This window comes from Lissotriton helveticus, chromosome 1_1 (genome assembly GCF_964261635.1).
Source record: "Lissotriton helveticus chromosome 1_1, aLisHel1.1, whole genome shotgun sequence".
Lineage (NCBI taxonomy): Eukaryota > Metazoa > Chordata > Amphibia > Caudata > Salamandridae > Lissotriton > Lissotriton helveticus.
The window spans coordinates 1874805236-1874831664 of NC_136057.1; the positions used below are offsets into that span (position 1 = coordinate 1874805236).

General features: G+C 42.8%; 1 protein-coding gene across 1 annotated transcript in view; it reads left to right on the forward strand.

The window, feature by feature from the left end:
* PAPPA2 (pappalysin 2) overlaps nucleotides 1-26429 on the forward strand; it is an 888990-nt gene that overhangs the window by 643828 nt on the left and 218733 nt on the right. Inside the window, exons 17-19 of the mRNA XM_078650337.1 lie at nucleotides 7289-7457; nucleotides 8406-8541; nucleotides 9810-9919. Coding sequence (XP_078506463.1) covers nucleotides 7289-7457; nucleotides 8406-8541; nucleotides 9810-9919 — 415 coding nt within the window. The remainder of the gene's footprint in view (nucleotides 1-7288; nucleotides 7458-8405; nucleotides 8542-9809; nucleotides 9920-26429) is intronic.

A 26429-nucleotide genomic window follows, 5' to 3' on the forward strand; every position in this document is an offset into this window, starting at 1 on the left:
TTTGCATGTGATGACAAAAGGGCTCTGTGAGGCCTTTGTTCACAGCTGTTGCCGTGAACAAACATTGGAATGTTGATGTTCCAGGTTTTTACCAGCCATTAGAAGCCACAAGCACTTCATTGTCTTCAATGGAGCACTAAACATTCCAATGTTCTAATATAGCCTTATAGCCCGCTGTGGCAGGCTATACCAGCCATTAACCTGTTCAGTGCTAATGACAAGGTGAACTCGTCATGAGGCACACTGGAGCTGTGCTCATGACAAGGTGAGCTCGTCATGTATAATGGGATTCAATAAATGTCAGCGCAGGAGGGGAAAAGCCTTAGCAGCCAAGTGGTTAAAGGCCCACTCCCTTGTTAAAGGCCTGAGCCAAAAGAGAGGGCCTTTAACAAGGGAGTGGGACTTTAATGGCCGGTATAGCCCAGCTACAGAGGGCTATAAGGCTATTAGAGCTTTCTGTCACTAGAGGGCAGAATGTTCTAACAAATAAAACAATGGCCTCTCGGAGTCCGAGGGGGTTTAAATCCCCTCAGGCTCCGAGAGGCCTTTGTAAAACAACATTGGAATGTTGCTTTGCGTGCTTTTACCGGCCCAGAGAAGCTCGGTGCACTTTATTTTATTCAATGGAGTGCTCCACATTCCAATGTTCTAATAAGGGTTAGAATGAATCATAGGAAAACTTCAAAGGGCAGAAACTGGAAGAGCCTCTTCAATAAAGCCTGGGATAAGGTTTCAGTGGGTTCCATTTCTACCTTTGTTCTCTGGAGAAGGTATGGTTTATTGTAGATAACACTGTGACAAGGTGCCTAACTTTAGGTATCCTTAAACACTTATACCAAATGGTTATAGAAACACTTGTCTAGGAGAGAAGTAAGGGTTGAACACAAGAGAGTAAAGAAAAAACCCAAAGATACCCATCAGCCCGCACAGTAGCGGTACTTCATCATCTGGGTTTGAGAAAAAGATATCTAGACACTTCCTCAGGAGAATTTCCTTGTGGATAGCTAGTATCTGATCGAATGGTCGGACCATCAACCGTAAGATGAAGAGTTTTTTTGAGGCTGAAGTGGGGCAAGTTGCAGTGTAAAGATAATTGTGAACAAAAGTGTAGACACAAATATATAAAGAGGTGATTTAAAATTGCCTGTATTGATGTCTTAGAAAGCTTTATTGAATATGACCATCAAAACGGCAAAGTAAAAGCAGAGCGAGAATAGTATTTAACAAATATACTATTCACCATAGATAACGGTTGGTCAACATGTTTCAGCCCAAACGGGCTTTCATCAGGACCTATGGCATCCACTACTGCAACGTGATAAACAGAAAAGATTATATAGACCTACCAATTTGTAAAGTAGTCTTATATCTTGGTTACCAGACTTCTCCCAACATTGTAGGGAGGAACAGCCTCACCTCGCCTGGCACTCGCTCAGGACAAATTGAGGCCACGCACTCTCCGTCGTTGCCTCGGCCTGATGAAAGCCCGTTTGGGCTGAAACATGTTGACCAACCGTTATCTATGGTGAATAGTATATTTGTTAAACACTATTCTCGCTCTGCTTTTACTTTGCCGTTTTGATGGTCATATTCAATAAAGCTTTCTAAGACATCAATACAGGCAATTTTAAATCACCTCTTTATATATTTGTGTCTACACTTTTGTTCACAATTTTCTTTACACTGCAACTTGCCCCTCCAGCCTCAAAAAAACTCTTCATCTTACGGTTGATGGTCCGACCATTCGATCAGATACTAGCTATCCTCAAGGAAATTCTCCTGAGGAAGTGTCTAGATATCTTTTTCTCAAACCCAAATGATGAAGTACCGCTACTGTGCGGGCTGATGGGTATCTTTGGGTTTTTTCTTTACTCTCTTGTGTTCAACCCTTACTTCTCTCCTAGACAAGTGTTTCTATAACCATTTGGTATAAGTGTTTAAGGATACCTTGTCACAGTGTTATCTACAATAGACCCTTGATATCTTCCCTGTTTTTCAGATTGTTTAGTTGGGGGACAAGATATAAGCAGGTCTTTAAATATGGTTTCCCCTTGGACCCCACATTAAAGTTTGTTGTTTGAAGGTATGGTTTAACCAGGGCGCCTGTTGCTGAGGTGGGAGCTGTCCACGTGGCTAGTTTCAGAAATTATTATTGAAGGATTAGGCAGCCCAATGGACTGGAAGTCGATGATGGGGCAAGCATTGGCCCATTGCTAGGAAAAAGGGATGTGCAATCATAGTGGGTGTGCATGCTATAGGGCATCATTGTAGAATGGCAATCTTGACATTTGTGTGTGAAAGGTTTGAGGTGTACAGGACTGGTTTGACTTGCCTCAGTGCTCTAAACTGTATGGGGTCAGCAGAGCTGATGTGTCTGCTTGTGTGTTAAGCTAGGAGGGCTGACACAAATGCTAATGTTGATAATAATGATGCCTTAAATAGTATTTCAATGCAGTCAGCGCGTTCTGTCTTTTCTAGGCACTATACACAGCAGATGTTACTATCACCCAAGCACATAATACTAAATGGGCCTACATTGGAAGGATGAAAGTCTGACTTAGCATTGCCAGGCCTCAAACTCATGATCTAGAGCTCAAAGTGGTTGTCAAAGTTGAGCCTGAAATCACTGAGCTCTCTGGAGTGACACAAGGGTTAAGCAAATGGTTGTGGAGAACTTTTCTATGTTCGCTGAAGTCCTAAAGACGTCTGTGGCTCATACTTTTTAAACCTCTGCAGAGATCTACCGCACACATTTGTAGGCATACAGTGAAGGCCTTCTGGCATGGTCTTTACGGATGTATTACGTTACAACGCAGGCTATTACAACGTCTGCCTTTACAACGCGGTTTTTACATCGCAATCCATTACAACGCATAGTGCTTTTGGGTGTTGGATAGTGAATAGTTTGATTTACTATTCCAACTCCAGTCCCCGAGGACACTAGGGAAGGTTATTGGATAGTAAATTAACCTATTCCCTATCCTAGAGTGCCCCCCAGCGCAATGCGTTGTAATGGTTTGCGTTGTAATGACCGCGTTGTAATGGTAGTGCGTTGTAAAAGTTTTGTTGTAAAGGTTGTTTACCGGTCTTTACACGGCAGAGTCTTGATATGGAGTCTTGGTACCAGTTTCATAGAATCCTCGAGACTATATTGTATGCATGTTTACAAGAAACCTGAGGACAGCCTTGCCACTGTATAAAAGACTGTAAGTATGGGATATCACAAAATGATAGCCCTACTTTCTTTCATACAGTCACATGCTTGAATATTCCTTATTGCTAGACTGGAAATCCTCGACAGACAATGCTATTAAAGCAGTGTACAGTAAAGCTTTAAATAACACTGAAAACTCCCATAGGCTATATGTAGCCTGTCTCCCTCACTTTAAGACTCAATTCCGGTCACTCAGGTGACTAGATATACTAGAAATGCTCAAAGTACACTCTGGAGCATATTACCAACAAGTTGCGATAATTATCGCAAAGCGTCCTTAGCGCTGTTTTTCTTATCGCGGGCTATCTCTGGATTTCATCGCGGTGATAGCGCGGTATCAACTCTCATCTCAAAAGCGATAAGAAATCCAGCGATAGCAGCGAAAACAACCATTATCGTGAGAAATCCAGAGATAACTGAGCAGCGATAATAGAAAAGCTTGCTGATACAATAGTGTGTACTTAACCATACAATCCACCTCCCATAGGCAATAAGGCTAAGTCAGGTTTTTTGAAGGCGGTAGAATCATGCAATATTGGGGGCTTAGCGCGCCTTTTGCTATCGCTTCGCTGTTCAGGGGCCGTGTTGTTAATACCGCGATGTTAGTTTTGCGATCATTTCTCATTTTGTCTTAGGAGGGAACGCCTACTTTGCATCTCATTAGCGATAGCTATCGCTGTCATGAGATGCGTTACAAAATCGGCCTGCTAACGTGCTAATTCATGTTAGCGATGCCTTGATAATATTGAGATTAAAAAAATCGCTGTTTTTTTTTGCGCTATGTGCCGAAAAAGCGGTGATTTATCTCTTGATATTATGCCCCTCTGCCTCTACCCTCCACCCCCTTGTCTGTGCATGTGCGTGCTCACAAACAAGCAAATTAAAGCACGGATCACCTGCACCAATAGAATGAAAATGGTAGCACTCTCAGGGCCCGACTCACAGAACTAACTTAAGACAGAGTCCTAAACTTACTACCATTTCGGTATTCACAGAAGTTAGGAGTTCTAACATTAGGAATCCTAAATGCTCTCTGTGAATATTGAAAGTCTTAAAGTTAGGATTTTTCTCAGTTTAGGGGTAGTAAAGTTAGGACTCCTAACTGTAGGACTCCTAAATGCCTTCTGTGAATACCGAAAGTCTTAAAGTTAGGATTTTTCTCAGTTTAGGAGTCCTAAAGTTAGGAGTCCTAACTTTACTACTCCTAAACTGAGAAAAATCCTAACTTTAAGACTTTCGGTATTCACAGAAGGTATTTAGGAGTCCTAACTTTACTACTCCTAAACTGAGAAAAATTCTAACTTTAAGACTTTCGGTATTCACAGAAGGGATTTAGGAGTCCTGAAGTTAGGAGTCCTAACTTTACTACTCCTAAACTGAGAAAAATTTTAACTTTAAGACTTTCGGTATTCACAGAAGGTATTTAGGAGTCCCAAAGTTAGGTCTCCTAACTTCTGTGAATACCGAAATGAGTAAGTGCCTTCTGTGAATACCAAAATGAGTAAGTGCCTTCTGTGAATACCAAAATGGTAGTAAGTTTAAGATTTTGTCTTAAGTTAGTTCTGTGAATCAGGCCCTCAATGTTTTCACCTGCAACCCCCCTTTGACGCAATTAATTGCTCAGTTTAAAGTGCAATGTACTAGATGCCCAAGTCTTATAATGTAAGAGCAATGCACACTACGCAAAATATGATGACAACTGTGTAAACTGTATACCATGAACATAACATAAAATTGAATGAACAGATTTGTTAAAAAAAACTAAAGAAAAACAAGCAAATTAAAAAGTTTTTTATTTAACACATATGAAAAACCCTCTTCACTGGGACATTTATTAATAATATATGTGGAAAGGTGCATGTAGACGTCATAACTCCTTGCTAGTAAATATCCTCAGCAGGCAGGGCAACCCCCCCCCCCCCCCCTCCACCCCCAAGGTCTGTGAGTTTGCCTCCCCACCAACACTTCTGGAGGCCAATGCACCAGAGCAACAGCTTTAATAATCCCCTGCAAATATATCAGTGTGGGCTGCAGGGCTCTGAACCTTGCAACCCTTTAACAGGAGGCCCTTTCTTCTGATATGAATGTGCTGGCAGTACTTGAACTTTCCACTGAAGTGAGTTTAACTGAAGGGATAACACGGAGGGTCACCTGAGGCGATGATCATTTATTATACTCAAATTGACTGTAAATTACTGGGGGCCTCATTTATGAGAAATTACGCTTCGCTGCGTGAAAGCAGCGATGCGTCACTTCTCAGTGCGCACTCCTTGCGACATACCTGATGCGTCATATTTAATGTATGATGCATCATGTCGCAAGGAGTTACGGATACATCAGTATTTCTGACGTATCTGTAAGCGCAAAAGTGGCGCATTGGTGGAGTGTATCACAAAAGTGACGCAACTCCAGCAATGCGTCCTTTCACATGGGGCCATGTGAAAGGGCCTGCGTCAGGCTTACGCCTGCTGTGAGGCAGGCACAAGATTTTGACACAACAGCATCCTAGAAGTGACGCAGTGAAATCTCATAGATTTCACTGCGTCATTTCTACGAGGCTTTTTGCGGGGTAACGCCCCCCTGCATACATTATACCTGACGCAGGTATAATGTAGCGCAGGGGTTTACAAAGTGACGCAACTGCTTAGATGCGTCACTTTGTAAATAGTGCGCAACAGGAGGCAAGTTTTACGCCGCCGATGTGTCACAAAAAGTGACGCATCAAAAGCGCAAAACTGAAGCAAGGCCTCATAAATGAAGCCCTGGGCATGTTCGGCAGTTTACGGTGGTTTTTCATGAGAAAGTTATTGTACCATTCACTTCAATTAATTCATGTACGCCTGCTTCAGGCATCATGCCTGGCTGTTTCATATATGCAGGGCTAGGTCTGGCTGATACATGACTTATTAGGATGGGCTTTGCTTCCCCCTTAATTTCTGCCACTCAAGCTATACATATGTGTATGCTGGATTAAAAGGCCTGCTTTGTCTACCTGACTCTTTCAGATCTTTGTAACGTGAAAGAGCATTGCTGTCATAGTACCTGATTTAAAGTGCAGATTTCAGTTTGTACTTCGTCGGGGCTAAGGAGTACAATACTTCATTGCCTTGCTGAAGTACCGGTCCTTTTCATTCAAAGAAGCCTGCTGGCACTTCAGACACCCTAGTCATTGGCAGGAACCGCCGTCAATATTTTAAAAGTTTGACAGACTGTACTGTCAAATCGATGGACGCTCGTCAAGCTTATAGTATTTTTTTGTTTTTTCAAAGACAAACTCCCAAAGGAGAAATTTGTTTCTAAAAATCAAAAACTATTCACCTCCACACTATGTGGTTTGTCTCCCGTGGTGTGGAGTCATGTTAACGTTTTCAACGTCCATTACCGCAAGGTTCGACCTGTCAGTGGTGGACATGACAAACGAAAACTGGCCATTTAACCACTTGCTCTTAATCGACTGGGCAGTTGAAGTCCCAAAACTCACCACCTCGGCGAAGGAGCCAGAGTAGGCTAAGTCACCTAGATACTAAAGATCTGCTCACCTGTAAATCAGGTGGATGGACTGAGGGTTTGGCAGGGAGAGTACTCAGTTGCAGCTGTGATGGAGTACCCTCCTTGCCAAACTCAGAATCAGGCACATAGTCTGTAAGAAATCAGTAACTGGAAGGATGCCCTTGCTGCCTGAGTGTTTGAGATCTTTGTACATTGAGAAAAAGCCCTGCTTCTTGAGACCAGAAGAATCGTGTTGCCTTTAACTGAGCGCGCAGTCGAAGCCTCTGAAATCTGTGTCATCTGAAGGATAGCTCTGATGTCTGAACCTGTGAGATCTGTGCAATCAGAGTGATGAATCTGCTGCAAGCATCCTTAAGCAGTACAAGATGTGTAACGTGAGAGCTTGACTACCTCAGGCCAGTACAACCTGAGGGATCGCACTGATGTCTAGGGGCAGCACTAGAAGATCAAATTAACCAAATGGATCAATCTTCTTTCAAAGTTATTTTACATAAATCCTTCGTTCTAGAAAAGATAATGGCAAAATACTTCGATTACTATTAATATTTCTTGTTTTTCTGCCAGGAAAATCCTGAGAATCCAGTGTCTTGAGGGTGGACTTTGGGAGGAAGGCAGCTGTGTCCCCGTGGAGTGTGACCCTCCACCGCCCGTCTTTGAGGGGATGTACAACTGCAGTCATGGATTCAAACTGGACAGTCAGTGCACTCTCAGCTGCGACCGGCATAAGCAACAAGTAAGATGACCTATCCTATCCTTTCCTTCTTCACAGTGACCAGTGCCTTGCGACCTGATTGGCTAAACCCAAATGATGCAGTAAAGATTTTTAGAATTATCAGATTACCCGACCCAAAGCATAGTGGAGCAGTGCAAATAATTCTCAAGTTACCATAGCAATATTCTCACTTTTCACACATCCCTGAGAGGACTATACTTCTGTAGACACTTAAGAAGATTCCGGATGGTAAAATTACCACATATAATGAATGTCATTCATTAAGATCTGGAAAAGATGTTTATATATTTTTACGCATACGCAAGGCTCAACATTGTTGTACACTTGATGCCAAGGCCTGCCTAGTTTTTTCAGGACCAGGTAAGTATTCACCAGTCCCCCAATATAGCCTTGAAACACTCTGTCACCATCATAAAAGGTCCTGGTGTCACAGATTACAACTCACCACCAGCTCCTAAGCCTATCACTCTTGTATTGGGAGTTTTTGTTGAGGCATTTATGAGCCAACATGACCATGTTCATCTACATGGAATATGGACAGACACACATCTGCTGGCTGTAAGAGGCAAGTTGAGCACTGTTCTATATTTAATTGGCGAGAGGACCGCCATAGAGTAAGAAATACTGATTGTGATAGGAGAGAGAACTTCCAACTCTATAATATTTAACCACTTTTCAGCTCTTGGCAAGCAATTCAACATGGTATACAGTTTTACTATTGACTGCTTTTTGTTTTTTGAGCTTTTTCTGTTTATTTCTTGTGTTTATCCTGATGCATCTGCTGGAGGTCTGCTCAATTAATTCCTTACCTGTTTCTTGATCAGATATTTTTTTTATGTATTTTCTGTCTCTTTTTGATTGGTGTACACAAACAGAAAAAAGGCTGATAGGGGTCAAGCAAGCAGGGGTGAACCCGACATGTTGTAAGTAAGTTATTTCCTTTTGCAGGATCCCATTCTGTGTACAAAAGATGGCACCTGGACAGAAGAATTTAAGCTGTGTAAAGACCTCCAGGGCGAGTGCCTGCCTCCACCGTCAGACCTGAACCTAGTGGAGTATACGTGCGACGACGGCTATGGCATAGGTACAATATTAAGGATTTAATCTGTAATTGTAGTACCATAGGATAGGAACTTCCCTCCAGAATAACCACCTGGAACATGTAATCACCTGACACCCTCTCCAGGAACATGCATTCTGATGACAGATAAGAGTGCATAGGGCTATACTCCTGTATCACATCCTGAAAGTAATTGACACACCCCAATAACATAAATTTCACATGACACTTCTGATATCAAATACTATGTAAACTTCTCCAGCAAACTCACCCGTGGCTCAGAGCACTACCTGGACTAGAGAGTGATTTAGCAAACTGTTCCTGGCAGATGGATGTCTCCAGAAAAGGCATACTTGGGACAGGCCCTCTCCTGGCACATCATACACAAAAGGAGCTGGAGAGGGACTGAAAACATGTCGAGGTCGCCCTCCACTCAAAAAGCCAAACCAATAACACATCCCTTGATATTTGTCACACCTCATATATGCATCTCTCTAAGGGCACCGCCCTAAAGCCACAGTTCTTATTAGCGGGAGGTCAAGCTGCGATGTCAGTTCAGACTCAGCCCTGTACCCACGTGTGATACTTGGTTCTAACGCCCGGTGTCAAGGGACATATTAATCACAAATTCATAAAAAATATATAATATATAGGAAGTGCCTCATGTAAGCGACCACCATGAGCCGGTTGGCTGTTACTCACCATCTGGCTCCCCAGCTTTCCTGCATTAACACGAGGAACCAACACCATGGCTGAAGCTAATGGTGTTTCCTTGGTACACTTTCTCTTTAATCCCAAAAAACACACATCAATCTCCTGTCAGTCCTCATTCAAGAAGAAATGGCTATGCTATCTTCCCCACAAAGGTATAGTAAAAATGAGTCGAGTATGGCAAATTACACACATCTTTGTTCTATGCCTCTGCTCATGATTAAACATGTTTTTAATCATGAGCATAGGCATAAAATAAACTCGCATCTGAGCTTGACCCCCTCCCCCCTAATAAAGACTGTGGCTTTGGGGTGGTGCCCCTAGATAGATATATATTATGTGTGGCAAATATCAAGAGCTGTGCTGTTTGTTTGACTCTCCTGGCACAGCTTGCCACCTCACGCAGTGCAGACACACAGGTGTCAAAGTCTTGCACGTTGTTCCTACAGCTTTTGCAACTCAAGACTCTCAGCATAGTAATTGTCTGTAGCTGAAGTGGCATCTATCCCTGTTGACAGAAGACCATGGCTCCTGGATAACCCCTGCCTCAGATTCTAAACCGTACCTTTTACTTTCCTTAGGCTCCATCTGTTCCGCATCATGCCTCAACCCACCAAGTGACGTTGTTGTGCTGCCTAAGAACATCACTGCAGACACGATGGAGCACTGGATGAAACCAGCAAGAGTAGAGGTGAGGGCAGATGCTGCAGGTAGCGTAAGATATCTGACAGGCTGGGATTTGATGAAGGATGTCATATTATAGGGTTTGTTTTTGTAAACTTGCAGTGTAAGAGTCCATTCTCTGGTCTGTGCACTAGTTGTGGGAATCCTGTCCTTGCGATGCCTGAGGGTAATGATTTGCTATGTATGTATGCTTGCGATTTTGGAGCATTCAAACTCAGTTAGAAAAAATACAGCATTGCACCTGGTCATCATTCCTGTATACGATTCTAGATTGCTTGCAGGAGGCACAGTATTTGTGAGTGGTGAAACATACGTTGTAGAAATGTAGTGTGGTTTGAAGGGGTGATTCTTCAGACTTTTCTGGATTAGTGGATGCCTGGGAAGTTCTGGTGTTGAAAGAGATATTGGGCCACATTATGATGGCCGTGGGACGACCAACGCCAGGCTGTCGGTGGCAGTCCCACTGCCATCAGACTATGGTTGTCTGCCCACCGCATTATGATTGCGGGTAGATGGAGGGCGGTCGGAGAGACCGATCATCATGGATCAGACGGGCTCAAGGAGCCCGTCGGACCGTCAGAGGGATAGTCCTACAAGGGTGGCAGTGACTGTCCAGGCACCGCCTTAGGGATTACAATGTCAGTTTCCACCGGCCTTTTCATGGCGGTTAAGCCGCCATAAAAAGGCAGGTGGAAACTGACTTGAGGGCCCATAGCTGGCCCCCCTTTTCCACTGGACCGCTGACTTGGACCCTGGAGGATTCCTATGGTGCCTCCCTAAACATCCCCTGCACCATGTGGCAGACACCACATGGTGCCTTCCACATAGTGAAGGGATGTTTGAAATGTGTTTTTTGGAATTGTGGTGTGTGCTGCCTTGAAGGCAGTTGCATCCTAATATCGATGGTGGGACCGCCGACAGCTAGTCATGCGGTCCCGTTCTCGAACAGGATGGCGGTTGGACGAAAGTCCGACTTTCATCATATTAAGGCCCATTGTTCCAAATTCAAGAGATGTAATTGGAGATGGTAGTCTTCCGTATTTTATCCTTTTTACCATAGTTTCCAGCCTGGAGATGCCCTGGCTCCCTCTGTGGTGCCACACAAGTATGAAACGGTATGCCTGGACGTGGGTCTTGTGCTCTCCATGCCAATGGGGTGAAGCTATCCTGGCTGATAAGGGCTGAAAGCCCCAAAACGGTCCTAGGATGCTTGTTTCCAGTCCATGGAGGACCTGGCCTGGCAGTTCAGGCTGGACTGTTCCCATTGGGTGCAGGGTCAAGACTGATTTGCATATGGCTGGGTCCAAACTGGAATGACATGGTGAGCAAAATAACTATGGATTTAGATCCATATCTCTGTACTGGGGTGAATGTATGACATTATTCTGCATTCTGTCCATCAATTGTTCTTTTTACACAAGTTTGAAAGGGTGCTGGTTCCGTTGACCTTGGAAGTGATGGGGCTGGTCTTGATCATAATGCAAACTTGGTTGGGGAGCCAGTGTAGTTCAGTCAGGACAGTGATTTGCTATATAGGAGGAATTCTAGGACAATGATTTGCAGTATTCCTGGACAATGATTTGATACATATGTGGCATTCCATCCAGACTACTGATTTGATACATATGAGGGGTTACAGGATAGTGATTTTAAAATTCCTAACTTCAAGTATCATTGCAAGTAGCATATGGTAATGATTTAATATAGATGTTATACCCTAAAATTCTGATTTGCAATATATAGAATATTCCATGAAGTAACCGTTGTTATTAATAATCCTTACCATGGCTCTGCTCTGCTTCACTGTTTTTTAAGCTATCACAGGCCAGTACTCTGTCCTGGATTAGATACTTCAATGTAGTGTACTATTGTATAACTAAATCATTATCAGAGAGAACTTTGGCCCTCATTACGATGCCAGTCGAACAATCATCTGAAGAACATAGTAGCAAGATGAGGACCAGCGGACAGGTAGTCGTTGGTCCCGCTGGCCGAATTACAAACCTTCCACAGTGTAGGTGGTTGGAAACATGCCTTTTGCCAAGGTATCCACATGCCCACAATTATGCAAAGGTAGCTTCCTTTCACACTCAGAACAAGTATAGGACATGTAGCAGCAGTGAAGCCTTCTATTTCTCTTAGCACAGATATGTCAAGTCTGGCAGCAGCAGTGAAATCTTCCCTCATGCACACAGAACTGGAGGCTGCAGCAGTACAAGCATCCCTCACAATCAAAACTTATAAAGCAAGGCCGACAGCAGTACACAATTCCCTCCTACACATTTTGCGTACAATACTGACAGCAGTGGACAGTACTCTTGCACACTAAACAGTCACAGCACAGGTAGCTACAAGGCAACGTTCTATCACAGCAGCAGAGGTGCAAGCTTCTTTTGCATGTCAAGCAAATACTGTCCTGGTAACGGCAATGCAGCCTTCCACACACAGCACCAGACAGATTGAGCAGTTTGCAAGTTTTCCTCAATGTGCTTGAGAAGCTGAAAAAGAGACAGGGAGAATTGACGTGGACAGGTTCACAGAAGCAGGACTAATAGCTCCCAGTCTGACAGAGAAAGAGTGTAGAGGTCTGATTTCGTGTAATTCCCATAGCATGGTTATGAGGATCGGCCAAGGTTGGATCACTGACATAATATTGATCCAACAAATATCGATAAACACAAATATCTCAAATAAAATATTGAGAACAAGAATATCGACTGCGTATACCTACCAATAAAAATAATATCGAACACACAAATATCATTGCCCAAAAAGTTTTTTACATATATTGATAACAGAAATATAAATATTGCTGCATATAAATAAACATGTTACATGTCAAAAATGCTGATGCACACAATACCCATCACAATATTATTGCCAACATAACTAATAACTTAAGCAAATACACACAAACTCCAATTTTAACATAAAACAATTACTTCAATTACTTCAAATAAACCCAAAACTTATAATAGACATCCATAATTAAATAAAAATATATTACACTAACCAAAATTAAACATACACCCCAAATAATCATACACCAAAAACAGATTAATTTAAAATCACTTAAACAATTATTATTAACTATAAACATATAAACAGAAAACGTTATGGGGCAGATTTATGTTGGGAATGCGCCACGTTTGCGTCACGCAACTGCGGCGTAAATGTGGTGCATCCCTACTACCCATTTACAACGTGACGCATCTAGGCAGATGCGTCACGTTGTAAAGCCCTGCACCACTTGTGGGCGTTCCGGCGCAGGGTGGGCGTTCCGGGGCAGGTGCGCCTCGCAAAAGTGGGTGAGTAAAATCTATAAGATTTCACTCAGTCACTTTCAGGCCAATGCTGTGTCAAAACCCTGCGCCTGCTTGAAGCAGGCGTAGGTCTTGACGCAGCATTGTAAAGATGGGGCACCCCCGAGCCTTGCTGGAGCTGCGTCGCGCTTGCGACGCAACTCCAGCAATGCGCCACCTTTACGGCACAGATGCATCACACATCTGTGCCGTTTTTGCCCCATGGTGCGCCGCATTGTAAATGCGGCGCGCCATGGGTGACGGAGCAGCGGCACAAAATAAGTTATCATAAATCTGCCCCTTAATATATATATATATATATATATATATATATTTTTTTTTTCAAACAAAGGAGGCGGCACATCAGGAATTAATTTAAGTCTTTTTATTCAAGACTTCACCCCACCAACGCGTTTCAGCCAACACTGGCCTTGCTCACGGTTGGTTAGTCCCTCTTCAGTGTTTGTTTATATACTATCCCACTTAGAGCCATTTAGGAGGCATTGTGGGATTTGTAGTTACAGTGTCCATTTGTGAAAAATAATGAAAATAAAAGAAAGACAATATTGTGCTTTTTAAATAACTGCACATTGGTGACAAATAGTTCACTGGGGCTGTATTCTTATCAAGAATTCTTGGTATAGTACCCAAGTCCTAAATGCATGTTCTTCATTGCTGTCACAATGTTCATAATTTCTGGTATAGTACCCGATTATCATGACGAGAACACATTTACTATTCAAGATGAACGTGCAGATCTTCTCCAAAGTTCATCCCTTTCGGGTGTTTCGTTCTGAGTCTGACTATCATGCGAGATTCAATTTGTCGCAGTCTGCGAACCACATCACCACCTCTCTCCATTTTGTCCACCATCTTTACACCATAGAAATGCATTTGTCTCCAGTCTCCATTTTGGCAAATGCTCATGTGTTTTGCTGTCGCATATTGCATATTGGAATTTTTGACTGCTCGGATGTGTTCCAAGATTCGTTTTTTTAACATACAAGTTGTACACCCCACGAACTTCAGTCCACATTTGCACTCAATGATATATACAACATGTTTCGAAGTGCAAGAGATCTGTTGTTCAATTCTCATTAGTTTTCCATCTGGTTCCTCAATCATTTTCATGCCTTTGCCAATTTTGCAAGCTTTGCAAGAGTTGCATGGTGTAAACCCTTTTCGTTGATTTTGCAACCAATTCGTCTTATGTTTCTCTTGGAAATAACTTCGAACCAACAAATCTTTAATGGATGTGTTCTTTTTGTACGTTATTTGCGGTGTTTCACCGAGAACTGTTCCAATGTCTGGATCCCCGGACAGTAGGTGCCAATATTTTTTCAATATGCGTGCAATTTTACCACTTTCCTTACTGAAAGTTGTGATGAATCTGGGAGGTGTGTGGGTTTCAGATTTTTTAGGCTGTTCCATTAGTGTTTGTGTTCTTGTTTTCAAATCAATCTTTCTTTTGCATTGTGTCAGCACTCTTTCTTTGTAACCTCTTGCTCTGAATCTGCTTTTGCTCTCCTTTATCACTTTTTCCGCATCTGCCGGCACAGAGCAATTTCGTTTCAGGCGTGTAAACTCTCCATAGGGTATGCTTCGTAACAAGGATGTTGGATGGAAGCTTGTTCGGTGGAGCACACTGTTAGTAGCAGTTTTTTTTACGAAAGAGAGTCGATTCCAGTTTATCATTCAACACATATATTTTGGTGTCCAAAAAGTCTATTTCCGTTGTGCTGGTGTTACATGTAAACTGTAGACCAATTTCATTTTGATTCAGTTTCTTAAAATAAGTTTGGAATTGATCATTTGTACCATGCCAAATAATAAATAGGTCGTCGATATAACGCACCCACAATATTATTCGGTCCAAATCATGTTGATTCTCCTCATTCCACGCCACAGTCTTCTCCCACCACCCCATTGTAATGTTCGCATAGTTGGGAGATAGAGAAATGCCCATGGCCGTGCCACAGATTTGTTTAAATAACTGTTTGTCAAAGAAAAATACGTTATTTCTCAGGCATAAGTCAATCATTTTGATCAGCATTTGTGAATGTTCCAAATAAATGATGCTGCGTTGTTTCAGGTAGTATTCTACAGCTTGCATCCCGATCTCATGACGGATTGAAGTGTAGAGTGAGACTACATCGATGGTGACTAACAGATATTCTGGGTTCCAATCTACATTCATCAGTATTCTCAGGAAGTCCCCAGTATCCTTAATGTATGAAGGAAGACTTTGTGCAACAGGGGCTAAGAATTTATCCACATAGTTGGAAACGTTCTCATATAATGACCCACAAGCTGAGACAATTGGTCTCCCAGGAGGATGGTTCAAGGTTTTGTGAATCTTCGGGAGAAAATATATACAGGGTATTATTGGATGGTCAATTGTTAAGTACTTTTTTCATCTTCATCTATTAGACCTTTAGCATGCCAAGTTTCCAGATGTTTTTGTAATTCTCTCTGCATATTCACATATGGATTGTTTTCCAATTTCTGATAATTATTTTCTTGATTCAGTTGTCTCTGTGCTTCGCATATGTAGTCAGATGTTTTCATCAGCACGATGTTGCCCCCCTTATCCGCTGGCTTTATAGTGATTTTCTCATTTTCCATCAGTGTTTTTATGGCTACTCGCTCAGATTTTGTGAGGTTTTCACGCGTTTTGTTCCTTACTTTGGTTAGGTTGTCAATTTCTTTTGTTACTGCTTCTGCGAAGAGATCGATTTTGTTGCCGGGAGATAAAATCGGATAGTATCTAGATTTCCTTTTCAAGCCAGTGGCTGGTCTCTCATCTGTTGCTATTTGTAGCTCTGCCAGCAATTCCGTATCTGATAATGATGTACCATTCAGATCAAATAGTGATTCAAAACTGTTCCTCAAATCCGGTATGTCTGCAATGGTGTTGAAAGTGATATCATTCATGTTTTCTTCCGGGATGTTTGATGTCTCAATAGATTTTCCTGCATGTATTTTTGCCAGTTTTAACTTTCTAACATATTTGTACAGATCTATTCTTGTCTCTGTGTAATCAAAATGCGCTTCCGGGCAGAATGATAGTCCCTTATTCAACACACTTCTCTCAGTTTCTGTTAGTTGATATTCTGCAAGATTCACTATTAGGTTTGTTTCGGATTGCGATTGCGGAGGGGGTATTGGCGTTTTTCTGCGTCTTGCCCTGCGGATTTTTCGGTGGCTGATGCTGGGGTTGTTTGATTTTGTAGCCCCCTGCCTCTTCCTCTGCGTCCTCGGTTGGGGTATGGTCGCCTTCCCCTCCCTCTTCCTCCGCCTCTCGAAATGCTCTTCTCCAGATTGACCAATTCGACCTCCTCTAAAACAGACAAGTTTTTTGTCTGGTATGTACTGCGTGCTGAGCCATCATCACTGATGCTGGATTCACTTGCACTCGACATTAATTTTTGCGTGGGGTAGTTCTTCTTCAGGTTATCGTATTTTCTGGCAAATGTGAGAATTCTGCCATGAATATAGTCCTGCTCATCTCGTTGGAATTTGCGCTCTTTGCGCTCCTCGACCTCACTTTCGTAGGCGTCTAATCTTGTTTCCATGTCTTTACGTAATTTGACTACTTCATCCTGATTGGTTTCTTTGGATAATTTGTCCTCCAAGTCTTTTATTTTCTGTGTAATCTCATCCCCTTCAATGCGTGCATGCTTCACTAGAATGCGCATCATATTGAGAGAGCATTGTGTATTGTTATCTATCCATTCCTCAATGAATGATTTTTTTGCTTCAAAATGCGTGGGCATCGTAAATATTCTTAGGCCACGAGGAATCCGTTTGACTTCCAGATATTTCTCAAGGGCAATGACTTCCCAGCTTTTGTTAATCTCTTTCTTGTATTATTTTTCCAAAACATTCAGTTGTTGTTTTACAGTGCTTTCATTTGTCGCAGATGTCGCGGCGGTACCAGGAGTTTCATCAGTTTTAGCTCCAGTTTTGAACATTGTTGTCACTTTGGAAGCACGTTTGGCTACACGAGCTTCCATGATTTATACAGTTTATTTCAGTGCTGCACTTATTATTAACCATAAAGGGTGAGCATATATCAGTCTTTGTTCCTTTAAGACTCGTTCCTGATCTGCTTGAACTCCGCAAAGCCGACCGTGTTGTTCACAGTGCCGGCGTGTGATGTGCGGAGACTCTGTCAGCCACTTCAACTTCCCAATAACAGTTTTTGGAGGTACGTGCTCAGCTGACCTCGTGTGGGACTTCTCAGGCAATTGGAGACGATGAGACACCGCTCCTCCGCTCGTCCACCCGGGGTAATCGCTCTCACACCGGCATTCAGTGCAGGAAGTTGGGCGCTTCTCTCGGCTTCGTTTCTTGTGTCACAATGTGATCCCAATAATATTGTCTTTCTTTTATTTTCATTATTTTTCACAAATGGACACTGTAACTACAAATCCCACAATGCCTCCTAAATGGCTCTAAGTGGGATAGTATATAAACAAACACTGAAGAGGGACTAACCAACCGTGAGCAAGGCCAGTGTTGGCTGAAACGCGTTGGTGGGGTGAAGTCTTGAATAAAAAGACTTAAATTAATTCCTGATGTGCCGCCTCCTTTGTTTGAAAAAATTTCCCTGGGTCAGGATCCGACCCCTGGGCTGAGCACACACTGCTGAGCGCTCTCGCATGGTTTGGGATCACATTGGGACACAATATATATATATATATATATATACAATTAAATTAATATATTAGTTAAAAAACTATATATTATAGTAAAAAATTAAAGCATAAATTAGTGTTTACCAAGCAAAGTCTCAGCTAAAGAAAAAAATCACTCTACTAAACTAACCAATAAAATAACACTATAAACAACTTTAACCAATAAAATCAAACAGAAAATTAAAAAAACATTATAAAAGGGACATTAATTAAAACAACTAAATACTCCAAAAATGACAAAAGCTGCAAGAAGAGGAAACTCTGCCAGATTCTTACAACAAGCGATTAAAATATAAATAATTATTCTCATACCTGCATATTCAAGTACGTAAAGGTTTCCAACCCACTCGGATTAGGAGAGTCCAACCGACTAAGTACGATGCATCCAGATGCTTCCAGATACGATTTGTTTGGACTCCCATTGACGTTAATAGGAGCCTGTGTTCCTAGGAGTCATATAGACAAGCGGAGAATGGAAATCTCCAACACCAAATTACGAAGACGCAAAATAACAGCTGCCCTGCAAAACCGGAACGCCCAGGACCAGAATTTAAGACGGAGGATTGTTGGAGAGGCGTAATCCAGCATAGAAGATGACGCGCTAAGCCATGCCCTGCCTTGAAGCATTTTTTGACCACAGACTCCAACTCCTCGAGTTTTCAAGACATATAGATGGTACACAAGTCCCCTTTTTGAAAAACAATTATCCCTGATGAAGACCTTCCCATAAAGAATCGCCAGTCAGAAGGTCGAAACGCGTTGGCTCTATCAACAGAGAGGCTCGACACAGAACCAAGTTGTAGTTAGGTCCCGAAATTGGACAATACAGAACCCATGTAATAGGGTTTTTTCCGCGAGTTCTGATTATCACCGTTGACCTCTCCCTTGGTTGGTTAAGTAAATTAGGTTGAGGACGGGGAAGTAATAACCCACCTTGACTCTAGTTCATCACAACAGAATTTAGCAGGACTACCTCGTGCCTGAGGAATGTTTTAGGACATCATATATGCTTTTAGAGTTATTGTTAGGCAACATTGCCTTTGTGAGATATACATAGATTTTACTGCTAAATTCATTGTACATTCAAGTTTTCTTTATTTTGTGAGCACATGTAATGTAATGTAATGTAATTGCCCATTTATACCGCGCAACAATCGCTCCAAGGAGCATCTCGGCGCCAATATGCGGTCAACCTGATGTCAAAGTTGCCATTACTGCTTGGAATGAACAGGACCGGAATCACACTAGTGCTCTGGCAGCTATGTCTGGAAGGTTGTAGATCCAGGTTTTTAGTTGTTTACGGAATTCTGATTCTTAGCCAGTGCTCTTAGGTGCGGGGGAAGGGCATTCCAGGCTTTTGCACCTAATACTGCCAGGGATTTGCCCCCACGGGTTTTAAGTCTAAACCCTGGGACGGTCAATAAATTGGCATTGGAGGATCGCAGTGCTCGGGTTGGACAGTATCTTACAAATTTTTTTCTTAGGTATAAAGGGCCTAGGTCGTGGACAGCTCGAAAGGTAATTATCAGCACTTTGTACAGGACCCTTTTTGTTATGGGCAACCAGTGTAGTGCATTGAGTGCTTTGGTTGCTGAGGATTTTCTCGGCCATTTTAAGACCAGCCTTGCTGCCGCATGCTGTACCATCTGGAGTTTATGAGTAACCGCCTTATTGGTTCCAGCATACAGGCTGTTACAATAGTCAATGCGTGATGTAACTAATGCAACGGTAACTGTTTTCCTCGCTTCAAAGGGCAGCAAGTCAAAGAACTTCCTGAGTCCCTTTATCACCCCAAAACAGGTGCCTGCCACTTTTGACGCCTGATGTTTAAAAGATAAGTCGGCGTCAAAGTGTACCCCAAGATTACGGGCTGAGGAGGTGGTGTGAGGCGGTATTTCTGCCTTGTCGGGCCACCATATTCTGGGAATGAAATCATTTTTTGGGCCTATAGGCATGATCTCAGTTTTGCCCGTGTTACATTTTAGATGGTTTCTCCGCATCCAATCAAAGGTGGCCGTTAGGCAACATTTGAGCTTTTCCTCCCAGACCTGGTTATCTTTATCCATTACCAGGATAAGTTGAGTATCGTCGGCATATGCTATTACATCTATGCCAAATGACAATATCAGCTTTATCAGGGGTGCGGTGTAGACATTGAATAATGTTGGGCTCAAGCTGGAACCTTGAGGTACTCCCGTCGACAGTGATTTCTCACTGGAACGGAAATCCCCCAAGGTCACCACTTGTCTCCTGTCACTTAGAAAGTTTCTTATCCACTCCAGGGCCATGCCTGAGATGCCAGATGTTATTAGCCGGTCTATTAAGATAACATGTGAGACCGTGTCGAAGGCCGCCGACAGATCTAATAGTATCAAGACGACCTTCTTTCCTTGATCTAGGGCTGATCGGATAGATTCAGTAGTGAACAGGAGAGCTGATTCCGTAGAATGTTGGGTCCTGAAACCTGCTTGATTGGGATGCCATGCTTCACTGTTTTCCAGGAAGCAAGTGAGCTGTTTATTTACTATCGACTCTGTGATTTTGCACAGTGCCGGGAGGAGTGAAATGGGACGTAAATTTGACAGTATAGTTGGGTCAGGGAGAGGTTTTTTTTGCAAAGGTTTCACTGCTGCCAATTTCCACTCTGAGGGGACATTGGCTGTAGACAGTGAATTATTAACGATGTCATTTATTTCTGGATTGACAATTTCTGCAATGAGATGTAGGAGTCCAATGGGGCATGGGTCAAAAGGTGATCCCGATTTTGTTGCCAAAATGGCTCGCTTAGTCTCCTCCGGACTAATTGTAGTAAAGGCTGTGAACTGGGTTATCTCCTGCCTTGTGTTGTCATCCTCATTCCTTGAATCCGGTATAGGGACCTCTAAATCTTTCGTCAGACCCTGGACCGTTTCTTCAAAGAAGTCTGCGATAGAGTCACAGAGTATTTGTGAGGGCGGAATGTCCTGCATTAAACATTTAGGTTTATTAAAATCATTCACAATCTTAAAAATCACTTTATGTTTGCTATTGGCTGTTTCTATTGCTGACGTAAAATACTTAGTTTTTGCATGTTTGATTAGTGCGTGGTACGCACTCTTAATCTTTTTATATTTACCACGTTCTATACTGTGATAATTTTTCCGCCAGCTACGTTCAGCTCTGCGTAACTCCCCTGTTTGTTTTTAAGTTCTCGATCGAACCAAGGGGCGGATTTCTTCTTTTTCCCGGGTCTGGTTTTATTTCTTCCCTGTCCAGCCATACCTTTCAGTTCATTCATCCAAGCCCTTAAGGTATTTAGATTTGGAGGGTCTACTGTCCTTGGTCTACATTCTCTAGCTATTGTGGTTAGTTCTGGATGGTTAATAATAGCTTTCCAGTCATCCTGCCTAACCGACTTACGTTCTTCTGCATGTTTATTCTTTCTATTAGTCTCTAGTGAGAACATAAAAGGTATTAATGCGTGATCCGTCCACGTTTGGGGTTTCGGATGGTCTATTTTTAAGATATCTAAATTAGTGGCAATGCAATCTATCGTATGTCCAGCCTCATGGGTGGCTTGGGTGTCACGAATTGTGAGGCCCACTACGTCCATGGTTTCCCTAAAGGAGGTAGTAGATGCTTCCGTTTTGGACTCTAAATGAATGTTTACGTTTCCCAACATAGTGAAATTAGAGTATTTAAGTATCAATGGACTTAACACATCTCCAATACTTCCCAGAAAACCTGTACATGATCCTGGCGGGCGATAAATCAAGGCCCCCGCAAAGGAGAAATTATCATGAATTTTAAGACAGAAGCCCATTCCTTCCGCATCTTTTAATTCATGGAGTTCTATCACCGAACAGCCAAGTGTATCTCTATATATAATGGCCACTCCCCCCCCGTTGTTCATTTCCTCTGTCAACCCTTTGGATACCATATCCTAGGGGTAGGGCATGTACCAGATCGGGGGTGCACCAAGGTTTAAGCCAGGTCTCTGTAATAAAGAGACAATCTAAGTTGTCATCTATAAGAAGGTCCTGAATATGCTGGGCATGCTTTGCCAGAGATCTAGCATTGATTAAGCCTGCCTTTAGGGTATAGTTAGGTGTTGATAGGACGGAGACCTGCGACCACGTGAAAATACAGTGGCAGTTCTGACAACTCACCGGGCCTGTCCAATCTGAGGGATTGAGTTTATGTAGGTCGCATCCGCAATCCAAATTTAGGGCTAATAATTCCTGTCTGCAATAGCTCCCTTTATTGGACCCAACAGGGTTCCTAGCCCTGTGCCCGGCCAGTGCGCGGACGGGCGCAGACGGGCCGGACTCTGGCTTGACTCCGGCGCGAGTCCGGCGCGTCCGCTGAGCGCGTCCGCTGCGCGGGGTCATGACTATTTTCTGAAAAATGTTTTTCCACCTTTAATGTGTGTGTATACATATAGAGAGAAGGCAATTGGGGCCTTGATCTAGCTTGTTTTGTGACAGGATTGATGTTTTTTTGCATAACAAAAAAAAGAAAAAAAGTAAGACAATTTGAATGAGTAGAACCCAAGGATAATTAAACAATTCTGTGGGCAAAATATTGACTTTGTGATCTATGATGTCAGAGGTATTTTGTTTTTTTGATTTATGTTCTTAACAGCATCGTAATTTGGTCCTCGGTCAGGAAGATGCATTCCGATCCGATTCATAAGGAGCAAATGCCATTAGGAGGCCTTCCTAACCGCATCGTAATCGGGCCCTAGGTGGGCATGCTTTCTGAACCAAATCATAATCGGCCCTAAGATGGAAAATAAACCTAACTCCCTAAACCTCAAAACATTTTCAACAAAAGACCCACTCGGATTAGGAGAGTCCGACCGACCAAGTACGATGCATCCAGATGCTTCCAGATACGATTTGTTTGGACTCCCATTGAGGTCAATGGGAGCCTATGTTCCTAACAGCATCGTAATTTGGTCCTCGGTCAGGAAGATGCGTTCACGGTCCGATTCACAAGGAGCAAATGCCTTTAGGAGGCCTTCCTAACTGTATCGTAATCTGGTCCTAAGTGGGCTTGTTTTCTGAACCAAATCGTAATCGGCCCCAAGATGGAAAATAAATCTAACTCCCTAAGTCTCAACACATTAACAACAAAAGACCATAGGTTAATATAACTTCTTTTACTCTTTCAACAGAAAACTCAACACATGCTCCACGTTATAACAAGCTCAAATAAAAAGCTGCAAAACTGTCCAAAACATACAAATAACTAAACAAATATCTGAATTTTGTAACATTTGATAAAAAGATGCATAATTTCAATTATAATATATTTCTACACTGCTAAACTATTTACAGATAAAAGGACAGAAGAGGCCAAATATATAGCTTCACAGAAAAGTAAGCAATTATTAAATCATATGGCCTACACCTACAGCCAAGAAAGTGCATCCACTGAAACTATAAATTGGACATGTACTGAGTATTATTTAAATGCATGCTATGAGGGCAACTACAATAGAAACATTTGCGATTAATGTTAAGGAGCACAACCACCCCCAAAATTGCCAGAAATAGAAGCCTAAATTTAAGGGTTCATTTACAAGGAGCTTGTGCTGCAGATGCATCATGCAAGGTACGCGTTCCCACATATGATCCCTTTAAAACGAATACAGGGAGATTTATGACTTTTTGGAAAAGTGACGCATCGCCTGGAAGAAGGCTGCTGTGCTTGCAATGCGTAAAAATCCCTACGCCTCTGAAACCAGGCCATAGGAATGATCAATTGGCCGTGGCATAAGAATCTGACCAGCTGCAGTCACTTCCAACAATGTAATCTGCAAGTTAATCAAGTCCCCTCGACAGGTAAGTGCACATATAAGGTAGGTAACATAGTAAATGTCACATTCCACTACATTATTGTCTTGTATCCACACACATGGGGCCCAATTACGATACAGTTAGGAAATCTTGCTGACCGAATCGGTTTGGAAATGGTTTCCGACCCACTCGGATCGGGAGAGTCCGACCGACCGAATACGATGCATCTGGATGCTTCTAGATACTATTTGGGACCCGATTCCGATCTCGCTAGGAAAGCCCTCCATACAACTCAGATTTGGAGGGCTTTCTGAGCGAAACTTGCTCCAGGAGTCCAAACGAGCGAGTATAATGCAGCAGAATGCTTACCGACTCAGTTTGCTCAGACTCCCATTGAACTCTACGGGAGCCTGTGTACAGATGCGTCCACAGGCTCCCTTCGCAAAAAGGGGTGGGTGGGGAAAACTGTACACCCTGTGGCGGGCACCATGCCTGGATTGGGGGGACCCATGGGCACACCCCTGTGACAGATTCAGAGGGCCCTGTGTGAAGGGGGGCCTGCTACGGCCCCCCAAAGTACAATTCCAACAGCCATTTCATCTCGCTGAGACCGAGGCGAATCGGCTGTCATAATCGTCCATTGTACTAACTCGGTCGGAATTCGCCTCCATAGCGCATTACGATTCGGATGCGAACAAGTTGTATGGACAGGTTTGGGCGCCGGAAACGATTTGGTCGGCGCGTACGCGATCTTGCGCATTTTACTTGGTCGTTCAGACCTGTGCACAATTCGGCCGCAAACAAGGGCTAAAAATCGGATCGGGGAAAGTCAAATCCGATTCGGAGGCCTTCCGAATGAAATTGGAATCAGGCCCTTGGTTGGACTCCCATTGACTCCAAAGGGAGCCTATGTTTGTAACCACATCGCAATTAAGGCTGGGCGTAATTGGCGGAGTACTACTACGCGGAATTCTGTGAAATTGATAAAAAACTCTGTGAACTCTTCTCTGCAACTCCGTTATGTCTCACCCCAATTAATAAAACAGAAACATTACATACCCTTAATCCCGAATGTGCTTCCGACGGCCCGGCCAGTCCGATGTCACGGTGGGCTTGTGCTGATGACGGCCGGGGGCCATCCGAATCCCGGCCACTCAATAAATCACCACACAGCGTGAAAATTCGCACAGCGCAGAAGGGGTTAAAAAAACAACAAGTAACTCTATGTTTACATATAAACATGCATACAGTCATCTCACCAAAGAGAAAATGAAAGTACAGCAAGCAGTGAGAGAGGTGATGATTTTGGTGTCCTCACTAACCTAGGGAGAGAACCAAGCAGATGTCTTAAACACAAAGTGCACATCATGCTGAACGATTGGTGGTGGTCCCATCCTCCTAAGGCCACCCCAAGCATATTTATGACTCTCGCCCCAAAATGCTTTGCTGGGCCTTTGTTGGCATTGTATTTTTGCCCATTACTTTGCTTGGGTGGTCCTAGGAGGATGGGTCCACCACAATCAGTGAGCATGATATGCTCTTTGTGTTCAAGGCACCTGCTTGGTCCTCCCCTAGGTTAGGGGCGACCACAAAATTATCATCTCTCTCATTGCATGATATTTTTCAAGCTCACGTTTCTGAATTGGTTATATGCTTTTTAGCATGTAAAGGTAAAGTTGTTTTTTCAAAGTGTTGTGGGTGCAGTTGCTTACTCCAGAGTTTATGCATGAACTCTGTAATGCACGTATTAATAAAACAGAAATTTCACATACCTTTAGTAAAACAACAAATAACTATCTTTACATACTAAAATACATATAGTGATCTCACAAAAATAATAATGAAAATATAGTAAGCAGTGCCTTTAGTTAAACAATAAATAATTCTAGTTTTACATGCTAAAATGCATTATCGTCATCTCACAAAAGTAAAAATGAAAATATAGCAAGCAGTGAGAGAGGTTATGATTTTGGGCTCCTCCCTAACCTAGGGAGAGAACCAAGCATATGCCTTGAACACAAAGAGCACATCATGCTGAAATGATTTGGTGGTGGTCCCATCCTCCTAGGCAAGCACAGTTATGGGCAAAAATACAATCCCAACCAAATGACCTGCAAAGCATTATGAGACGATATTCTAGAGTGCAGTGAATATTATAGTATCCAATACCAAAACATTCCTCAAGGGGCAGGCTCCCAGGCTCAGCTGAGAGCTAATACTATAATATTCACTGCACTCTAGAATCTCGCCCTGTATTCCTTTGCTGGGCCTGTGGTTGGCATTGTATTTTTGCCTATAACTTTATTTGGGGTGGTCCTAGAAGGATGGGACTACCACTGAATCGTTCAGCATGATATGCTCTCTGTGCTCAAGGCATCTGCTTGCCCTTCACCTAGGTTAGGGGTAACCCCAAAATGATCACCACTCTCATTGCCTGGTATTTTTCAAAATTCACTTTTGTGAATTGGTTATATGCTTTTTAGCATGTAAAGGTAAAGTTGTTTTATCAAAGGGTTGTGGGTGCAGTAGCTAACTCCACTATGTAGCGGAGTAGGAATTATTACTTGAATTCTGTGTTTTCAATGAAATGCGTAGGTACTAAAGCTCCGCAATCTCTGCTAGCGGAGAGGCGTTCATTGCCCATGGTTAATCGTAATCGGGCCCTGGGTTGGGAAGACACGTTCCCGATCCGATCCCAAAGGAGCAGATGCTGTTAGGAGGCATTATTAACC